This window comes from Bemisia tabaci, chromosome 2 (assembly GCF_918797505.1).
Source record: "Bemisia tabaci chromosome 2, PGI_BMITA_v3".
NCBI classification, from domain to species: Eukaryota; Metazoa; Arthropoda; class Insecta; order Hemiptera; family Aleyrodidae; genus Bemisia; species Bemisia tabaci.
The window spans coordinates 53,032,027-53,054,517 of NC_092794.1; the positions used below are offsets into that span (position 1 = coordinate 53,032,027).

Sequence of the window (22,491 nt, forward strand, 5' to 3'; positions counted from 1 at the left end):
ACTGAAGCAACAGCATTTGATAATTCTGAGAGAAAATATTTAACAGCTTTCTAAGAAACACATACTTTGCTAAAATGTTAAATGTTCTCATAGCATATTTCCTCAATTTAGTAGAGAAGTTCACCCTTGAATTATGATGAAACCAGCAGCATATGATACAGTTCAAAGAATTTAATCCTCCACACAAGAAACTAAGATAAAAGTTGGGTATTCTCACAAATTTCTTGCTATTTCTGTGGTAGGAAACAAAGACGATGGATCTACATTTACTTGAGCTTGAGAAACAAAACTTTCCTACGTATAACTTGTTTAAAATAAAGTAAAGATAGTTGGTAGACTGAACTTAAATATTTTTGAAGTTCCAACATGGATAAGGGAAGAATCAACCTCTCATACGCATAATACTCGTATTCCAGATTCTTTTTGTTTAAATTATGTATTTTATTTCAATTTTCCGGATTCCTATTCCAAAACTCTGTTGTTTAATGTCAAAATGATTGCTAAGTCATTTTCAAGGAGAACCATTTTAAATTACCTTAATTTTAGATGTATAAAACGCATTTTTTAAAGATTTCAGAGTTGATTTTTTTACTTTTTCTAGAAATGACTGATTATCAAATAATAATTGATCCATTGATGCCTAGTTTCCACTCTTACATCTCACCATATTGATTATCATGTTAATCAGCAGCCAAGCCATTAAAACTTGATACAGTTGTTTTTGCAGACACTGCACGGTAACCTTTACACAAATTGCATTTGTCTGGCTGCAACCCAGTTGCATAATAATTTGATTGCTCTTTATTTTGCAATGAGGAACTACTGTTTCAGACTAATCCATAGAAACACTTAGCTCCATAGATAACCTTATGACACATACGATGTTTCTAGAGTGAGCCAGAAATAGTTCCTAATCGCAAAGACTAGCCCAACATCAGGCAACCTTTACAGATTTTGAAAGTAATTACAAAGGGTATTTCAAACTGACCATAATAATCGTCGTTTGGTCAAAATGAACAGTGACTGCACAAGAGACAACAACAAAAACATGGACAAAAAACATCGTTGTAGTAAAAATTATGATGTGTGTAATCTTTAACTATCTCATACCAAGAAAATCTTTCAGAAAGGAAAATTTCATAGAAGTTCAAGACAGTAAAAAGTTTGAATGTCTGAGGTCTCTACATACAGAGGAAATTTGTCCCTAAATTCATGTTGGACTTTTATTAAAAGCTTAGAACTGGCATATCTCAAAGTAGAGCGACATCTATTTTGGACCCATTATAAAGTTCAAAATTTAAAAAAAAAATATCTGTAACAAAGTACCTACGTTGAATACTGGATAAACTATACCCTAAAAAGTTACAACCAAACCCCGGATGAGGATAATACAGCTGGCAAGGAGGCAAAAAAGCTAGCACTATAAGAAAACCATATTAAAGTAACATCATTGTTACCAACCCCATACAGTTTTTATAATATTCTGTCTGACAGATATGAAGGGAAAAGGAGGGAGAGCCTCAACTGAAGCAGAAAGGAATCAAAATTAGAGAAAATTTTTATAAAATAAAAGAAAAAGAAATTCAAGGTCATTCGTAAACTTAGCATCGAATTATTAGTTCCTTCTCCACGAATATCTTTCATCTTGAAGCGCTAAATAAATCATTGGTAAATTTAATTTCCAGCAATATTAACTTTATTGCAGGCTTGTATTGCTTGAATATTAGTGCTTGTCTCTTGGTTGATGGCTTTTTACTCCAGAACAATGCATCTAGTCGGATTGTTCCAAATTCTCCTCTCATGATTCATCTTCTAGAAGAAAAACAACCAAAATTAGAGGTTGGAATTTTCTCTGATTTTTCTTCAGGTAAAGATTATGAAATGTTGCGACTATGGTACACAGTTTTGGACTTGAGCCATCGTCATAGTTATTCTGCTTGGGCTGACAAGCAACTCTGACTGAAATGTACCTACTTAAGATTATACAAAAAAAGAGAGATTTTCCCACCACAAAGACAAAAAAAAATAAAAGGTACAGTCAGCTCAGAGTCACTTGGTGAAAGATGATTATCTAGTATGTATACCACACTTAGAAGATAATTTTTAGTGTACACTGCAAAATTGTGTACTCACACATATGAAAAACGCAAAAAAAACATATTTACAAGTAAAGTTGTAATGAAAAAACGGAAAATTAAGTACTTTAAAGTCAACCAAATTAAAGGAGTCCCACTGGGAAAAGGTATGAAACCAAAGTTCTGCTTCATGATCCACTATTACACTTAATAAGTTTCAACTTGAATTTAAAGGGAAAATTAAAGTCAAAATTAACAGCGCACGTTAAACAAATGTTCTAAGCTTAAAGAAGATTGGATGAATTTTATTTCTCCTTCTTGTAAAATAAAATGAGTCTTAATTGATTTTTTGAGGCTGGAAACTCAAAATAACGGAAGGAAGATCAATTTACAACCTGCAGCATGCTAATTAATTGGGAATTTTGATCAGGAATACACAGAAGATGAAAACAAAACGCACTCTAATTTAAAAATGTTCATACTCTTATACTGTTTCATAGTGGGCAAAATATGTGCCACAAATGGATAATCAAGGCACAATGATCATTCGAGATCAATTAATGGTCACTTATTTAAAGAATGTACATCACAAAATGCTAAAATTGTATGAAACGTATATTTTCCCTTCTTAACCTTTTTCTCGGGTTTTGTTCCAAATTCGATACAAATTTTGAGTTTTTTTTTTTTTTTTTTTTTTTTTTTTTTAAAAATTAATTAATGTATGTACAGCAGAAAGCTTTCAAAAATGGAGAAATTTAATTCGTGCAGAAAAATAATATGTACTTAAAAGGCTGCTTCTTCATTAATTTTGAATCTAAGATATTAAATGAAAAAAGGGCGTAAATTTCCACAAGGAAAGAGCCCCCTGTTCCGAAAGTAAAATTTTCTTGAAGAATCATTTTTGAAAGAATTGAGTGAAGAATTGGATGTTTGAATTCTTTACAAGAATATTCTCAAGAATTTCTGACTAAATTTGAGAGTGGTTTGAACAATTTTCATGTTTATAGAGAGCATATAAAAGTACGAATTCATAAAGATGTATACTTTAATTACGTGCACACTATAAAGAAAAACAAAGGTGAGATAAATTCTCAAAAAAAAAAAGAAGCTTGTTGCATTTAAAACCATTGTGCCTTCCGTTCTTTTCTTTTTTATCTTTTTTTTTTTTTTTTTCAGAACCATCCTCTGAGCAAACATCAATACTCAATTTTGTCTTCATTTATTGTTGCATGAAATTCATGGTTTCATGTAAAATCGACCCAACTTTGAGGTATAAGAGTGTAAATACATTTCTGTAAAACTATGTGCAGGAAATAGAGTTAATTTAGATTGATTATAAATTGAAAAAAGTAAGAGAAAATTGATCAGACAAGACAGTCAGACACCAGCTAATGGATGAAATAATAAAAGTGAAAGTAGTTCATAACAGCTGAAGTTTGTTAAAGTTTCCTTTGGCAATAATCTAATCATTTGTGATGGAGTCCGGAAAAAGGGTCTTTAAGATGGAAGAAAATAAAAAAAAAAGATACCTACACCACAGCTTAGAGGTATTGATTTTGTATCATTTAGCGCGAAAAGCATTCAAGAATTTCAATAATTGACCCTTTGAGTGAATTTCAGAAAAAGAGGACAATGAAGTTTGTCAGCATTAGAAACTATTGATGTGACAATGTTATGACATCATTAACTTGAAATTAGAAATTGAGGCTTGAAATTTCGATCCAAGGTTTTGAAGATTATCACAAAGTATTCAGCATTAAAAACTATAGATTAATATTTTTGACCCCGATTCCGTTTTTTCACAAGGCTGAACAATTTAAGTCTCCATCTTATAGGCCCTTTAGTCCGACTTCATCACATTTCTTTTTCGTGATTGAGAAATAGAAAGCATCACACAATAAGGAACGTTATAAAATCATAATCCAGCAAGTCATTTCGCTGGTAAAGTTAAATTTTTAACCAATGGTTGAAAAATAATAACTTCCTCAAACTACACTCTACGAAAGATTCCACATCAGACGGTAATAAATTAAACAAAATAAATAACTACATCAATTTCATTCATAGGTAACAAATAAACAAGACAAAAATAAAATAAATCTAAATAGTTAGAATAATAAATAAAATATTTATGAAAAAAACAATGTTTTTAGTTACATCATTATCACAGACAACAATAATATAATAATAAAAATTAAATTTTCGATAGAAACTGCTTTTAAAATTGGTTAGGGTTAGTTCACTTAAATTATATTAGCTTCAATAATTTAAGTTCATTGTCTGTTTTTGGAAAGGAGAGGGTTGCACAATTTTTAGTTTCACCCTCTACCTTGAAACAGCAATGGTGTAGTAAATGCAGCTAAGCTTGAAGGATTATTTTTGCAAAATTAAGGAGAAAAATATTTTCTCTTGAGCATTGTATAACTTTTCTGCAAGGAAACCTTGGGAGAGTACAAAAACTTTGAATTATAAAACTGGAATTAAAACAGGCACTATATTTAAATAGCTGCAACGATAAGAAAAAGTCCTTCCATTTATGTTTACAATGTCTAATGGAATTATATGTTTTATTTATTTGTCTAAAATTGCAAATAGAAGTTTTTTATCATCAATTTATGATTTTTTTTTTGCAATTCAAAATTTTCAGGTACATTTTTCTTGTCAATGGAACAGGAGCTGTTATTAGGGGTAAAATTGCTCAAGAGTGCATAAAGTAATTTCAGACAGATTTTTGAATGAAAAAGTTTACCATTTGTGATGTTTTGTTGGTTGAAAACAAAATGCCACGCACTCACTTCCATTCAATTATAAGTTATCAGCTAGAACTTCTCAAAAAATATTGATTTAAAAATGCTGTGCACTGCTAAATTGCAAATCGTGCATTTTTTAGAAAGAGATGATTCTAGTTTTTAAGCTTGGATAACAGCACGGTTTAGAAAATTAAATTCCCTGATTTCTGTGATTCATATTGGTAATATTAATTCCCTGGCAATTGCAGTTATGCTAGGCGGTTAAGAAGACATAACTTGAAACAGTTTCAGGCAAAATTTGTTGTTGAGGACGTCAAACCCTTTCTAGAAAGCTAATGAAGGTGGGTTGACAATTTTTTCCTCACACTTCTGTCATTTCTTTGAAATTTCCAAGTTTTCCCTACTTTTAAAAATTCTCTGACGTTTCCAAGTTTTTCCAGTAATTCCTGACTGTAGCAACCCTGAAATCTTGCTTTCAAACAACCAACAATTGAAAACTATAAAATAGGATTTATTAGGTATGATGTATTTTTGTCGAAAAATATAATGAAAAATATTGAAGTATACACTGTAGAGCGGTTTTGTTAACACTGCCTATTTCATGGACTAAAAATCTTCATCCGTACTCCCAAGATTTGTTGACTTGCTGAAATTATTGCCTGAAAAATTAGTACTAGACTTTTCAAGAGACTCACGTTAATAGATTCTTGCAGTTTATACGGAAAATTAATTTTGTTCGTATTACAATACAATATATACAAAAAGTAAAACCCAAATGGGTTTATTCACTGATTTAACCTCAATGAGAGAATCCATCATACGACTGAGGGATTCAGTACCACAAGTTCAAAAATATATTCAATATACAATGTATGTTGAATACATTTTTATTTTAGGGTATAATAATTTATAAAATTGTACTTAAGTTCGCCCTAAAATTTTCGCATTACTATCACCATAAAATCATTACAAAGCTTTGCAAAAATTTATCTCGACACTAAGGTCAAATTAGGCTGCATTCAAGTCTAAACTGATGAGAGAGCTATAAGGGATTAGGAGATTGCTGAAAATTATGGTAATGTTGTACTACCATCCAGAAATAAATTACTAAATCAGGTATCGATAAAATGTCAAATCTGATTGATCTAACATTATGAAGAACATTTAAGAGTTGAAAGAAGAATAATCAGACTGCTTCTATCTTTAAGAAAAAAAGGCCAAGGGCGTAAAGCTGAAAAATTCAATCAATAAACTTCATTCTTTCCTCTTTTCTGGTTTTCTTCCAAAATTTTAAAAAAATATTGTTTAAGGGAGTCAATTCTCCTACTGTTTGTGCGGAGGGTCCTTGTGTCGTCCGCGGAGATGAGAATACTCAGAAGGATCTACAAGAGGAGAAATGGTTCCGTTGTCTCGCGGCATAAGAACAATTGACCCATCAGCCGCCATCTGCAAACTATATTCATACGAGGAGTATGGGTTCCCATCAGGGTCCCTAAGATTCTGAAAAACATCCAAGAATATGCATTAAAAGGAAGTTCCATTATTTACAAGTCAGAGTGATATTAAATATAAGTATATAAATGGCTAAAACGCGAAAGCAAATATCTCCATTGGGGTGGTTCAAAATCATCATGTGGTCCTAATTCATTTATTCGAAGAGGAACATGACAACTTTATAGCTTTAAAAATTACACAGAATATTTTGCTAACAGAGAAGAAAAATTAAGGATGTTTTCAAGAAATTATATTGACTATTTTTACAGGGAAAAAATAAAGCATGACTGGAAAACTACAACATCGCAAACGGAGAAACATGGTCTTGCACTTTAGTTATCAATACATCATTACCTTGATATTGAGGCTATTGTGTATTTCGAAGCACAGATTTTTGAATTATTCTATTATTATCCATGAGAATAATTGAACTCAAAGGTTTATAAATCACTAAATGATGTAAACCTCACTACTCACAATTGCAAGGAAGATGCACTTGCACTTTTTAACTGATGGCAGATAGTTACATTATCGCTGTTATACATTCACAAAATGTTGAGATGAGAAATTCTAAAATACTAGCAGGGAGTTTTATCCATGATAAATAAACTAAAATTTTCAATTCAATGGAGGGCCCTTCTTATGACTACAAAACCCTGAGAAGAAACTTTAAAAAAACTCACCTGGAATATATGCCTGTACAGTTGATTGAATAATTCTTTAATTCGATGTCGTTCAGTTATTAAGTAATGCCTTTCCTTTTCCGCTCTATTTTTCCTATCTCGCATTTGCTGGACTTCATCAGCCAGACAAATTATTTGATCTAATTTCCGTTTCCGACAGTTTTGAGCGGCTACCTAGAATTCATGGCAAGTTAGCATACATTAATGGACTGACAAAAGAACAGAAATAATACGCATATTGTATTGGACGAGGGTTTGAGTCTTCGGAACATTATGAATTTGAAGATAAAACTTGCGAATGCTGCTGTAAGATAGGCAACAAAAAGACTCTTTGTATAAATTTTCATTTTGCTCATTACAAGATTTGTGATTTCTGATACCAAAGGTATTAATTTTCAGAATTTCTTTGCCATTGGAAAACTTGAAATAATGTACTTCCATTCCTTGATGAATCTGCCTTGATGAATCTGCAAGTTCATCCGGAAGAGAAATTCCTCGCTTAGTACTGCCAAGTGAGGTCATTAAGAACTGATTCCTTCAACTTAAGTTTTGCTGTGTGGATAGGCGAGTTGATCTCTGATTGAAGTACCACCATAGCTGTCTGTTGGAATGATATCAATGGCCTTTCGAATGGAACCAAGAGAGTGACTGGAAAGATTTGTGGAAAGTGGAATAAGTTTTGAGAAATGGCCATGACGAGTCGTCATGTAGAAAACGATATAATGGCGTCTATCAAAAGGTGGAACACACATTATCTTTGGTTTCCAAGTTCACATTTCTTTATCTTTCACCAAAACATCTTCCAGTCTAGACCTTGGTCTCTGTGAAGCTGGAAGTAAGGAATATTGAAGCAGTGATGCATTGAAAAAATACTTACTTTATTTTTTCCTCTTCTTCTAATATCCCTAATTAAGGACAGCTGCGATTCTGACAAATCGTACTTAGACAGTCTTTCATTGAATTCATCCATAGGAAGGTTGATAATATCCATCACTGAAATGGGTATGTTTAAGGCGCGCGCTCTTTTTTCATCCCTCGTCATCTGCTGTTGATGCTCATCATTTCTACGACCTACAAAGCAAACCCACGGAAAAAATCATGTAAATTACAAAGGCTAAAAGAAAGGATTGAATGAAAAAGAAGTTTACAAAGTGGCTGATTGGCTCTTTTGAAAACTATTTTTGGAATTAAAACCTTTGGAGGATGGGATGTTAGGTCATGACTATAATCAGCAACATTTAGCGACAAAATTGAAAGCGCTAAGTACAGACTCCTCTCAGAACATGAAATTTTTAAGTTATGAAGAGGATTTAATAAAAAAGAAGGAAATAATGAAGTGAAATACATTCTTTATCCGATGCAGTTTTCCGATAATTGAATGTAGAACATTTATAAAAAAAAGTATTATTTTTCTACTAAAAAGAATCCACAAAAATGTATGTTTTTCCCTATGGGCCTTCAAAATTTGACTGAGAGATAGTTATCTCCTTTCACTTCTTTTATATTTTCATTTAAATATAGCTGTCTGAGTGATAGTCACTAATTCTCCTGTGCTAAGGAAAAACGCCTATAAACCTTCAGAAGTGCCAAATCTTCTTTGATAAAATACAAATTTGCACGGAAACTTGTGTACAGCTGTTTTTCCAATTTTTGGAGAATTTCATTTACAAATTTATCCATAATATCTGAAACACTCAGTAATTTCCTCAAAAATGAATGTTTCATAGAAAATTTGGTAACACCCGGATGTTCATACAGCGTTTTTCCTTAGCTCGTAAGAATTGCAAGCCGATAAAGAGATAATAGGAAAATATATCTTACACTTTTGTTTGTCTTTTAGGTACGGCCTTTGCATGGTACCTATATTTTCAGGGGGCAGATGATAGGTGTGATTGTGATTCACATGATCACCAATCCGAGAATCTGGAAAGTAAGAGAAGCGAGGTGTTATAAAAAATTTTATGAATAATATTTGACTGAGTGTAAGTCAGCAGCAAAGGATGGGAAAACGAAGAAAAAAGAGAGTTGAAAAAACAGGTAAAATATGTAATTAAAGAGGGTGATGAAGCTTCTTTGTTTTGAAACACCATTTAAGAAGTTGTTTTATGAAGATAATGATTGATAATTAACGCCACTACAACAAAGTGGTTAGATGATCAAAAAAATAATGAGGACTCATTGGAAGTTCCTGTTTTTGCTTCCTCTTTTGAAAATCAAAACAATATCCCTCACCACCTTTTAGAGAGGGCACTTGGATTTTTAATTCACAAAGTGGTGCAACCCCCTCACAATGGAAGAAAGAAAAAAAACCTGAGGCTGGTTGATGAACTTACTTAAAAGATTATTGCATGCGAATTCGATACTACAACTGTATTTAGATTCTTGTTGAGCCTTCATATCATGGGCTGGAAGCATGCTTGGAACAGGCATTGCTGTTGATGTAGATGGCTCGTACTTTAGCGGCGCGATTGCAGCTTCTTCAGGAGTTGCTGCAGAAAGGTCAGGACCAGCTCCTAATCATAAAAAGATGACACTTGGATGAAAAATAGACCAAATATTTAGCAGGTTGACTTTACTAGGTCTGCTGCAAACGGTAGTCAAAACAAAAATAAGAGTTGTTCTACATGGCGATTGCTCAAAAATCACAATATCGGTTAAAGTTTGAGGGGCGCTGAAAATATGACTTTAAAAAACGGACTAAAAATATGAGTAAGAAATTTTCACATTTTGAGTTTCTCACTTCATAAAATATGAGAAAAGAACACTTTGCATTGGAGCCACAAAATGGGCAGGTCGGTCGGCACTACCTAACTTTTTCGCATCCCGTACCTAATCTATATCATGACATTTCCACATCTTTACTTTGCTCGGCTTTTCATAAACGGAAGTTCAAAAAAACCAACATTTTTCACCTGAACTGTAAGGTGAGAAGTGTGTTCATCTTGCTTATGGAGCCATATTGTGTGAGAAACAACTTTCGATTTTGTTCTAACTGAAGTTTGCAGCGGATTCATTTATGACAGATCGGGTCATCTCTTGAAAAAGGATATCGATCGTCAAAGTGCGAAACCACGTGTCTCCATTTGTGACGTTGCAGACTTACTGATTGTTACTTTTTAATTTCTCTTTAGAAAACTAGCCAATGTAATTTCTTGAAAACTTCCTTAATTTTCCTTTCCTATTGGCAAGTACAATTTTTGACACGCTTTAAATTGATGTTAAAAATTTACCGAAGTTTAAAGTTTATATTCTTGCTTAGGCTTCTTTTCTCAGGGCTTCTCCACACAGAAGCATAGAAATAATTAATTGAATCCTCCTGAATAATGAGAGGCAATGAAAATATAATGTGAAGATACCCCACTGCTTCAGACCTCACTTTTAAGTTGAGTTAATCAAGAATCTCTTAAAATCATTTTGGCAAAGTGGTCACAGGAATTAAGTTTTGCAAGTTAATGGTCACTTTTTGGTAATAATATGTTACCTTGCTCTAAAAAAACTAAGCTGAAAAAACAAAGTAAGAATGCCGCATTTAAATACTATTATGGTTTCTGGTTGGTTGTGAAACATGGTGTCTACAATTCTTGGCCATGCTCATTTCCTGGTATTTCTCTGATTTTCAGGAGTTCATTCCTTGATGAGAAACCAAAGTTTTTTCCTACTTCTCCTGTATTTTCTTGGGGAAGACCATCGAATTTGTATCATCTAACAGTCGATTTTTTGCCGCTTATTCAAATTTCTAATTCTAAAAGTGCTCCTGATGTTTGTATCATCTGTTTAATAAAGCTTTTCTTTTATTATAATGATGTATGTATAAGCCGCTTTTACAGCGTGCTCTACGACGCCTACTCTCCACGGGAATCTGTCATGGTAGAGATCCTCCTATTATGATGATTCGAAGATTAAAATATGTCATTAAGAGGTCAATAATGGCAGCTCAGGTGTAACACTATGAACCGAAAGAGTATTTAAATTTCCACAAACTTTGAAAACAAAAAGGTCTTAGGATCAAAGGCGGGGGCGGGGGGGGGGGGGGGTCAAAGGCGGTAGAGGAAGAGAATTCCAGTTTCTGGAACAGATTCCCTGGTTTTCCCCTGACTTTCTTCGAAATTTTTCATTCTTTTATGAATCCCAGAATTTTCCGGTCCGAGACACCATGTTGGGAAATAACGAGAAATAGATACCTGATGCTTGCTCCTGAAGGTAGCGTTTACCATACATATGGTATTTCTTTTGGGGAGCAACAGGAAGTCTGCTCGATGTGGAGTTCTCCGATGCGGTGTGCGAGCGAGTTGAGTATTGATAGTCATAACATCTATACTTTCTGTAATCGGAGTTGTAGTGATCTGCAATATTATGACCAGAATCTGAGTTTGTTTCCATCCATTCATTGTCGGATGAAAGTGAGGGTACGCGCTCAGAGCCCATCGAGCTGACAGCACTGTCTGAGTCGGTACCCGCTCTTTCACCAGTTGTGTGACATCCCATCATAGAATTATTTCCACCAACTGCTCCTTCTAGCATGCGCATTGAATACATCTCTGTAATATAAATACGTCCAAGGGTAATTCTCAGTTTTACCGTTCGAAAAAATTCATTTTCCTTGTCGCCTTACGATTATCTGAGTAGCTTTCAATTTAAAGTTTCCGATCAAACTGTAACCACTGCATATGCTTATTCCTCTGAATTGTTAGAAATTTTAGGTCAACTGAGTGACACAGAAACGATGAAAAATACGGGAAAAAACTTAGTAATTCAAAACGTATGTTTGACTTATTTTAAGAACAGGCAATTTTTTGTGCTTTTCTACCCTGTGATTTGAAAATTTTCAGTTTTGAAATGCAGTTTATCAATAAAGTCGTAGAGGTTCAAGAGACTGCCTCAAATCTTTTACCATCCAGTATCTTCCTTATTTTCCCTGAGAAATTCGTGAGAGCTTTCAAAAATTTTGAGTGACTTTAATTGCTACAGAAAATGCAAAAACATGTTAATGCATCCAACCAATTTTTCTTTTTTTTTATTTTTTTTCGACGGATTATTAAAATTGAAAGTTCCCAGATAATTGAAATGTGACGTTTACTTAAGATCTCTAAGTTAAGATTAGTTTTCTCACACAAATTATAGGATAAAGGCATGTTTGTTAACAGTGAGAAATAAATCTGTTGTTAGGAATCACAAAATAGATTACAGGAAATACAACTTAATTATCAGATTGAGTAAATAAAAAATTGAAAAAAAGTCATCGAATTAAGAGAAGTAAAAGACAAAAAAATTCTTTCAAGTAATACAACTAGTTCATTCAAATTTTAATCGTGATAGAATTTGAAGAAAATTGAATCCTTCGACATTAAATCATGATACTTCTCATACTATCTTACTACTATGTACTACAAATAATTTCAAGGGCACAAATGAAAATTACATTCATTTTTTGATACAAGAATAATCAAGCACTTCCCCTCCCCAGAGAAAATGAGAAAATAGGTCGTTAAAGCCACATGGTATGACAGATTTCATCACTGGTTAACAAAAAATTGTTGCATCCATAAGAAGGAAAAGCTGGAAATGCATCTCTCATGCAAGCCGCAAAAAAGGGCGTTCAACCAAAAAATTTTGCCAAAAACAGTAAAATTCTTCATATAAATTCAAAAATGTACGTGAATAATTACTGATGATGATTTTGATGCATTGTTGTGCACAAAAATATGTTCAATATTCACTCACACTCACCTATCGGTTTTATGCAAACCACTAATATTTTCATCTTGATGAAGTAAAAAACTGATAAAACAAGGCCAAAAGTAAGAGAAGTACTAAAATAAACAATTAAAGTTTCACAGATTGAGAACTACTTGGACAACCGAAACTGAAATGCTGGGATTATACTACACGCACAGCTCGCCATAGACTAGTGACATTTTTGGTGGCGCATAAATTAGCCTAAGAAAATATTTTAATGTCTTCAAGGAGTGACAATCAAAATGACAGTCATGATGATCGAGCAGTTACAGGTCTAGGGAACTTGATAATACAGTCATAGCAGGTTTCCAGCCAGTAGGTAGTCTACCCGATGCACTTTCTCAGCTGTTGCCATATTTCAGGGTGCCTCGATATATTGAAATCAGTTCTCAACATACTAGCTTGGGATGCTGAGAAGGTGGGGGGGGGGGGGGGGGGGAAGGAGGGGGCAGTTGCCTTTTCAAACCTGAGAAATTATATTTTTCAAACGTAAATTTAGGTGATTTTTATTCATATTTTTCCTAACATAAGCCCTTTCTCCCCCCTCCCTTCGAGTACATGTTATTTTCTACAAGACTTGGCTAAAAGGCAAGGGAAGGGAGACCCTAAAATAAGCAGGACAAATTTCAAAGAAAAAGTAGATGAAGATATAGAGAATTTTGAAAATTTTAAGTGCTTGCAAAGAAAAGCAAGGAGGGTGATAGAGGTTACTTCTGAAAAAAATTGGAAAATTTCATACAGCATGCTCAAGAATGTAGTGATGAATGTAAAAGGGTAGTTTCAACGAAAGAATGCTAACTTTATTTCTTGTGTGTATTTAGATTTATGGTGGCGAAGAGACAGCATGAAACAGAAAGCAAAGGGCAGATTATAAAATAATCATATTTACCTTCATTCATTGCCATATCCATTAGTTGCAAGTCTTCGTCATTCAAGATTGATGATAGGAATCCATCGGTTTGGTTGATTTCAGACGAGGAGTTCTGAGAAAATGAAAGAACACAATTTTTGAATGAAGGAGATAGATAATTCAAAAAACAAGTAAATTGCTGTAGGCATTGGGAAAAACAAGGAATATTGAGCTCTTGACAACAATAACCCTCATTGCCAAACTCGCACCAAGAGAGGTGTTAAGCACCAATTTGTTTTTCTCAGAGAATTTTTCTTGCATGTTTGCAAATATTTATAGCTGGGAGATATTTTAATTAGTTATCTTGGAGAAAACTCAAACTTATTTGGAGATTTCAAAATATTGTGATAGAGATATGCATTATTCGACTCCAGTCATAGGGAAATACGTCTACAATCTTGCACAGCCAAGAACTTGTTTTTCACAAAGAATTTTGCAAATTGGTACTGCAAAAGGATACATAGAGATAGAAACGAAGAGGTAATTTAGATACGTTTTCATTAGAGTATTAGAGCGCTAGACCTGTCTGTCTGACGAAGAAAGGTTCATCGTTCTGAACTGCGAAACTGAGATGAGATTATACTTTTGCGGTGACCGCATATTCTGCCTTCAATTCCACAAGATGCAATTTCTCAAACACCGAAGTACACATGGTTGCTTCCTCGTTGTTTCCGGGATTTTCTAACTTGCCGTCTAGCGCCCTACCGCGTGTCATGATGCGGGTTTTAAAAGGTTAGCGTTAACACGCTTAATTACCTGGTAATACATCATGTCATGAGAACTGGGCTCCATCTTGAAGCTGGCGCCAGAATTTTCGTTTCCGATTGGTTCGCTGCTGTTCGTTAGATTCATCGATGTTGCTACGGCTGAACCAAAATTCGAGTTGGCGCCTAGAAAAAATAAATTTAAAAAATAGAGACTATTAATCAACAGAATTGACTGGTGAGTCGATGGTCAAAATGCGAAACCACGTGCCTCCATTCGGCTGTTTCAAAATGTCCAATCCTACTTTTTTTTTTGAAGAGAAGCAAGCTAACTTTGCGGCTAGCAATTTGCAATTTATAAAGACTGTGACTATATATTAGCTAGATATTTAAAACATGGTTTCATGTAAAATCTAAAAATGTATTTATTTTAACTCTTAAATGTTAATAATATTAAAATTTGTATCTGTTGATAAATTTCGAGATTTTAAATTTATTTTTCATTCTGCTAACAGAGAGGAAAAATCAAGGATGATTTCAGGAAGTTACGTTGACTTGTTTCCCATTGAAAAAATAAAGTATGGACAGGAAGTCTGCGACGTCGCAAACGAAGATACGTGGTTTCGCAATTTGGTCCTTGATGTGTCGTCAGAGTACCCAAAAGGTTGGCAGAGAGGGGGAAAATGGTAAGGAAAAATTAGAGCTTCTGCACTGCCCTATCACGGAAAAAATTCGTGCTTACGAATTTTTCCCCTGGGTTTTCCAGATTGTCTCAGCTTTTCTTGACTTTTCTTGGTAACCGCTCACTGACATTACTCTTTTTAAAATCATATATTATAACCTAATTTTTTTACTTTCACCCCCTCCCCCTAATTCTCTGATTTCAAAAATCGTCAGTGTTTTGGACTCGGGAAAAGATTCTTTATCAACCCTAAAAATATTTCATTCAAAGATTAGGCCGAGGCCATAGATGACCGATTTTGAATACGCTCATTTCCTGATTTTCAATTTTAAAGGGAGAAATTTGTCTTTAAGCAATAGATGAAGAAATTCCCAATTTCTGGAACAGACTCCCTGAGTTTCCCGGGTAAATTATTGAAACTATGACAGTGCGACAAGACGAGACAAAGCCCTATCTTCACCATGTAATATATCGCATTTTGATGTCTTCAATAATCAGCCCGCACCCTACACAGTGAACTTTTTTTCTCTCTCTCTGCTGGTTTAATGGCTTCGTGTCTAGCACCTTCAGCCAACTTTAGACAATGTTTGGTGTCCGTAAACATCGTGGGATCTCCAACTCTCCACCAGGCTTTTCCAATTTTCAGGGATTAGGGCCGAGGAGAATCTGTTTCAGCAGATCTACTCGTCAATTCCGTGAAAATTAAGACGCCACCACCGGGATTCGAACCCGGGACCTATTGACCAAGAGTCAGGCGCGCTGACCACTAGGCCAACCTGACGGGCAAGCCCTATCTTTACCATGTGGATTACATTTTGCAAAAAGGAACCACTAGCATTGCAATGATGCTACGATTGTGCAACTTCATCTTTTGCAATAAAATTGCGGAAATCGTGAAAAACTATGAAATTTAGATGGTAATTTTTGCCTTAAATTTACAGTTTTTAGCGAGTAAAATAGAAACTATTAATGGATAATCGGGTTTTTCCTCCAAGACAAAAGAAGTTGCACAATCTTAGCAACATTGCAATGCTAGTGGTTCCTTTTTGCAAAATGCAATCCATGTAATAAATCGCATTTTAATGTGTTTTCAATAATCGGATCGCACCCTACACCCTGTAGAGTAAACTTTCCCCGGTTCCTTACCGATGGTGGGGTAGGGGCAGGAACTATTGAGGTCGCCGACGGGCGGGGCCAGGGTGGCGTTGTGGAGGAGGACGCTGCGGTCAGGCTGCGGGAGGGCGGAGGTCATGTTGTGGTGGTGGTGGTGATGGTGGTGGTAGCTCCCGTTGGCGGGGTGTCCGTGGGGGTGGCCGGGGTGGCCCCCGTGGGGCGGGTGCGCCGGGTGGTGTCCGGGGTGAGCCGGATGGGCCGGGTGGTAGGCCGCCGCCGCTGCCGCCGCGTGGTGCTGGTACGGCGACTCCGGCAGCGAGAGGAAGTTGGCCAGGTCCTGCCACCGCTGCTGCTGCTCCATGTTCATCGGCCGCATGTACGACATCCGACCCTGAGCAAAAAAAAAACAAACATTCGTCAGTAAAGTATTCATCGTACATGGAAATTACGAGATAGAGTTTCCATAAATATTGACCTTTTCCAGGTTCCAAAATTCCAAAATGAAGGGTATTACACGGAGAAAAAAACTTCGTGCGTGGGACCCGAACTTTAGGTCATATGGATCTCTGAAGTTTTCGGATTGAGCATCCGAACACTCAAAGTCCAGCTGCTGAGGTTTGGATCACACATCTGAAACTTCAGTTCTTACGTCTGAAGTACTTGGGTTTTCACATCCGAAAAACTTCGGTTCTCACATCCGAAAAACTTCGGTTCTCATATCTGAAGTACCTCAGATGTAAGAACTGAAGTACTTCAGATGTAAGAACTGAAGTTTTAGATGTGTGATCCGAACCTCGACAGCTAGACCTTAAGTGTTCAGATGCTCAATCTGAAAACTTCAGAGATCCGTATGACCTAAACTTCGGGTCCCACGCACGAGGTTTTTTTCCATGTACTAAGGACCCTTTTTGGGCTGTCAGTAAAGTATTCATCGTGTATGGAAGTTACGAAACAGAGTTCCCATACTTATTGACCTTTCCCAAACTCCAACAACTCCAAATAAGGGGTATTACTTAGGGCCGTTTTTGGGCCCACCATACACATGGGCGGAAATAGGAGGTGGTCGCCGCCCCCACCCCCCAAAATTCTGCTCGGCTCCATCCAAAAAATGTCAATGACCCAAGCTACTAATCAGTTTTGAGGTAAAAAGGGAGAATGTAATAAATATGAGCTTAATCCTAATATAATCGATCAAAGATGTCAGAAGATGAAAATTTCTCGTAAAGAGAGAACACACTCGAGAGCTGCGGGCCAATTATTGAAATTTTTTGTTTGTCAGGCGGACATAGATGACATAGGTTAAAAGGCGGAGCGTGATTGGTCGGCTATGTCTTATCGCTGCTTTGTCGTGCCTTTGTCAGGTGGAATGATCGACATACTGTCGGAAACTTAAAAGGTACCGATAGCTTGTCGAGAGGTCAACCCGACATAGGCACGACAAAGCAGCGATAAGACATAGCCGACCAATCACGCTCCGCCTTTTAACCTATGTCATCTATGTCCGCCTGACAAACACACAATTTCAATAATCGGCCCGCTGTTCGGTTCGCGCTCTCTCGGATGACATCGGTCTGAACCGATGTGCTTTTCGTGAAATTCCCTGACTTTTCCAAGGAATTCCGCGAGTTTTTCAGGTTGCCGAAGACTCCGAATCTAGTACAATTAACTAAATTACCTAACTAAAAAAAAAAAAAAAAAAAAAAAAAAAAAAACTTAGTAAATTATAGAAATCACGAAAGCCGATTGAAAAATTTTGTCGTTTCGACTGTTTGGACAGTGTCGACAGTTTTGAAAAAAGAGCGCGGAATGTACACATGTATGGATAGTTAACACAGGAAGACTTTATGGGATAGGTCCACTACTTCCACTAACTCAGATTCGGCTTACTCTTTCATCTCCAGCACGAGATAATTCCGTCGATTGGCCAATCGGGAAAAAGAACTTGAGCAGCCGCGCATCAGAACGGATTTTAACGAGTTTAACGCTGTTCCGTGTGTGTTGGCTCCACAAGTTTGTACACCACATTAGTGTTTGCCACGCTGACACCTAAACAAAGATTTTTTTTCCTCTTACGGAGGAGGTAAAGGTACGGAAGAGTGACGGGACGGGGACGATGATCTGCCTGATCAGGAAGCTTGGAAGAGGAGAAAAAGGAAGAGATGGTGTGATAGACTGAGAGCCGGGAAAGGCACCGAAATGCGGTTCAAATGAAAGGAGCTTTTGGTAAAGAATACGATTTTCCGTAAAGGTGACAAGCAGACAAGCACTTCGGTTCATAAGAAACACCAGAATTTCCGGCGCAGGTAACTGAGTTTCCAGACACACTGAAAAACAAATCCGGCGGTGGAAATTGTACTTACGGGCTATATGGACCGCGTTAAAAAGAAAGGAACCAAGCCACATCAGTTATTGCCAAATTTAACAGAGGGATTCGATTTTTTACGAGAGAACGTTTGTGCGGATTCCTTTGAAAATTTTAAGAAATTTACTTTGTATTATGGAGAAAATTCATAGAAATTTGCACAAAAATCCATACAACTGTTTTCATGTAAAAAATTAAATTGCCCGATTAAATTTGGCAATAGCTGATGTGGCTTGGTTCCTTTCTGTTTAACGCGGTCCATATGTACAGACATACCGTCCGCGTTCCGGGCGAGGCACCCGAAGCAATCGAAACTACGGCTCCAGCGCCCGGGACTTTCGGCCTATGAGCCCGGAACGGACGGAGCCCGTAACTTGTTTTTCAGTGCAGGAGTTCTTGGTGAAGTGTACGATTCTACGTGGCACTCCGGCTATATCTGGACCAAAAATTCCGGCTACCTGGACCGGAAAACTCGGTTGTCGCTACCGGAGCTCGTGCGGCGGGAACGTGGCAACGGTCGAGCGACACGGGGCGAGCGTGCGAACGCGGACATGCGGGCGTTAAAATTACAGAGCCGGGAGAACGAACTAATCAGCGGTGGCTTTAATGAGCTCGGAATTAAGACATGGCATACTCGGCTAATGTCCCCCCATTAACGGCGAGACAGCCGCGCCGGCTCCGGGGGCTCCGGGGATCCTCCAAATCTCTCGGGGCTCCGCTCCAGCGCCCCTCTCACGTAACCACGTAACCACGTACCTCAATCCCCACGTGAGCCCTGATTCACATATAAATCCATGCTCTCCAGGGCTCATGTGGAAATCGAGGTACGCCCTTACGTCGGAGGTGTGATGCTGGGAGCTGTGACTGATAGCCGAGTAGTTAATCAGGGATTCCTGCCGTCCCACTCGCTCGCAGCCGAGGCCTCTTCGGCGATGCCCTCGTTTCGTCGCTCCTCTGATCTAAGGGCGTGCTTCGATTTCTACGTGAGCCCTGGTGTCCATAAAACGCCATGTTTTCCGGGGCTCATGTGGAAATAGAGATGCGTCGTTACGTTGGAGACTTTCCCGGCTAAGATTCCCAGAATCCGGAACTTCGCGCAGGTTTCGTGGGATTCGCGAAGATAATCTGTGGTATACGAAACTGGAAGGTACACCTCCTGGTCGCTACGGAGCCTAACCCAGCAGGCCGATTTTTCAAATTGATAGAAAAAGCTATAGACAAAGGAGACATAGGGAATATGGAGGGATCCTATTGGTGGGAACGGGTGGTTGCAATGGATAAAGGAGGTAGGTAATAGACTGACTGACAGATGCCCACGAGAGATCCCATAGTTCGTCCATCATTTTCTCCCTTAGTCTATGAGAACCACCCATTTCAACCAATAGGATCGCTCCATATTCCCTATTTCTTATTTATCTATCGCTTTGTCGACAAAAAATATCAAGTTTTTGCAACAGAATTCCCTGACTTTTCAAGAACTTGTCGTCCAGTGATTTTCACAATAGATTTCCAACATTGACGAACTAAGATTTTTATTTTAATGAATTTCCATTTACTTTTAGTTAATTGATTTTTAAGTTACTAAAATTTCATGAAACATTGTCTTATTGTAGGTATATTAAAAAAGGTGGTGGTTTCGTGCTGGTCTACACGCGGCTCTCTCCTCGACACTCATTTGGGCCTCCTGTGAATGCAGATTTTTTCCTGTGCTCGCTCTCGAAAAGGAATTTTATCGGGTTACTCGACGTTTTTTACCGGATCGGTGACGCGTTTTTCATTCGATCCGCGATGAGTTAATCTGAGTGTCGATCGAAGAGCCGTGAGAACCTGATGACGTAGGCGAAGATGACATCTCCGACGGCCGGAAGTCAATGGAACCAGTCTCGTTTCCGCAGACTTTCCAGTATCTGTCCTTCTCAATAATTTAACGGAATTAAGTTTCACTTTCTTCTAGCTGTCTCCGTTGATTGCTTTAACTCTGTGCATTTTCATTTTAATTGGAGTAAAATCATGTGTGGACGTACGTTGTAAATCTGTTAACTTCTTCTGTTGTGATGCACCAGGTACACTTGGGCCATAAGTTGGCCACATTTTGCAATAAGGAACCACTATTTCTGGCTCAATTCGGAAACAACATATGTGCCATTGGTTTCCCTATGCAGGAAGGTGTTTTTGCGGAAAAGCCAGAGAAAGAGGTTCCGTCTTGCAAAATGTAATCCAGTAATACATCAACGGTGAAGCTCCCAAACCACGTAGCGGTGTTTAAAAATCTCTGCTCCGATTTTATACTTTTAATAAAGAAGAACAAATCAATATATTTTTTTGAAGTTTATCAAAATTTGCTTCGCACAAAGAAAAAAAATCACGAATGTTTTTTGGCGGATGTTATACAGTTATTTATCTAAAAAATAAAGTATGACAGGAGGTCTGCAATGTCGCAGACCGAGATACGTGCTTTGGGAGTTTCTCCGTCAAAACATATGTTTTGTTTCTTCAATATAAATCGATCGAGGCATTAGCTGGCAAATTAGTACTGCCATGCACCAAAACTGCAGCCCTTGAAAATGACTATAATATTGAATTTAAGATGGTTGATGAAAAAAAGCAAGCAAGGCTCCTCTAAGTAAGGAACCAAGGGGGTTTTTCTTGGAAAATAAGGTGTGAGCTTGTTGTAGAATCTCTCTCCGACTTCTTATCAAGAAAATTTTTCGTTTTAAAAAAATTCAAGCAACTGCAAAAGCTTGACATGTTTATTTCAGACCAAAAAAGTCTATTGTATTGCGAAAATCATTGATTTAAACATTTTGATAAATTGGTTCCCCTGTCCTAAATGCTAGGAAAGTCAAATGAATTCAAGGAAAGGAATCATTTGCACAGTTTGTGACTTCTCAGATTTCCTACTGGTGAAATCGATTCACACTGAGAAAAAGTTATGGCTTATAAACAAATTCGTGGTTTAAATAGAACACCACTAATAGTAGTAAAGGTAACGTATAATAATAGCACATATACCTTAGTGATGGTAAATATACCTTAATACCTAGAATGGTTCACAGACCAAGATCATTAGTTCATTTACGACCATGGTTCCATATGAACCACTAATTGGTTTAAAAAGCCCAAGATTTTTCTCCGTGCAGAGAAGAAGACCAAATGCTTAATATGATGCACATAAAATGTTTCAAAGCAAATTAATGAGCACATCCTCTGTTTCAAAAAAAAAAAAAAATAACAACAACTTGCATCCCCCCTATTAAACTCGATCCCATTTTTGAGCTCCAACACTGAACAATCTATGCAGAGGCACTCCCGAATCCAAACCGCTCTGCACTCCATCGTTTCATATCCCACTCACTCTGAGCTTTTATTTCGAACGAGGCGTCACGGCTAATAGCGGAGGATAAATAATAATTCGGATAATTCACGGCTGGAGGAAGCTTCATGGGCGAAGCCGCCATGTTTCGCAACGCGATGCACGGCCGGTAATTTATGGAGCCGGGAGTCCGCGGCTACAATGTTCGAAAAGTCAATGCGAGGGGTCGAATCCGAAGAGTAAATCGTCACTGAACAATCGGAGATGAGTGGCATATGACACGAATGCATCGGTGAGCGATGCTTTGATCTTGCATCGATGACGCAACGGCCGCGGCACATCCCGAACGTTGCCGCTCTACTAAAGAAAAGAGATGGGCTTCATAGCCGGAGGGTATGGATTCTATCGACATGAATCGATCGAAAAATTGAAACATGAATCAATCGACATCGCACTGGAAAAAAAAGAAGCTTAAATTTGCCGTCAAGAAGTATTTCCTCTTAAATCAAGAATTTTTCTGGTTAATATAAGCTACTTTCTTGCTTAACCCAAGCATTATTTTTCTTGTATCAAGAAAAAGTCAGCTTAAAGCAAGAAAAAAAAAATTTCTTGGCGGCAAATTCAAGAATCATCATGCTTGATCCAAGCTACTTTTTTTTTTCAGTGCGG

The 22,491-nt window shown here is 37.0% G+C and overlaps 1 protein-coding gene across 1 annotated transcript in view; it reads right to left on the reverse strand.

Annotated features, from left to right (window-relative positions):
• Positions 1-4,311: 4,311 nt before the first annotated feature.
• Positions 4,312-22,491, reverse strand: part of cnc (NFE2 like bZIP transcription factor cap-n-collar) — a 194,316-nt gene continuing 176,136 nt past the window's right edge. Inside the window, exons 6-14 of the mRNA XM_019044966.2 lie at positions 16,181-16,538; positions 14,405-14,538; positions 13,628-13,721; positions 11,184-11,540; positions 9,336-9,515; positions 8,824-8,925; positions 7,880-8,073; positions 7,003-7,176; positions 4,312-6,325 (exon numbers count right to left, since the gene is read on the reverse strand). Of these exons, the coding sequence (XP_018900511.2) occupies positions 6,149-6,325; positions 7,003-7,176; positions 7,880-8,073; positions 8,824-8,925; positions 9,336-9,515; positions 11,184-11,540; positions 13,628-13,721; positions 14,405-14,538; positions 16,181-16,538 (1,770 nt within the window). The 3' untranslated portion in view covers positions 4,312-6,148. The remainder of the gene's footprint in view (positions 6,326-7,002; positions 7,177-7,879; positions 8,074-8,823; positions 8,926-9,335; positions 9,516-11,183; positions 11,541-13,627; positions 13,722-14,404; positions 14,539-16,180; positions 16,539-22,491) is intronic.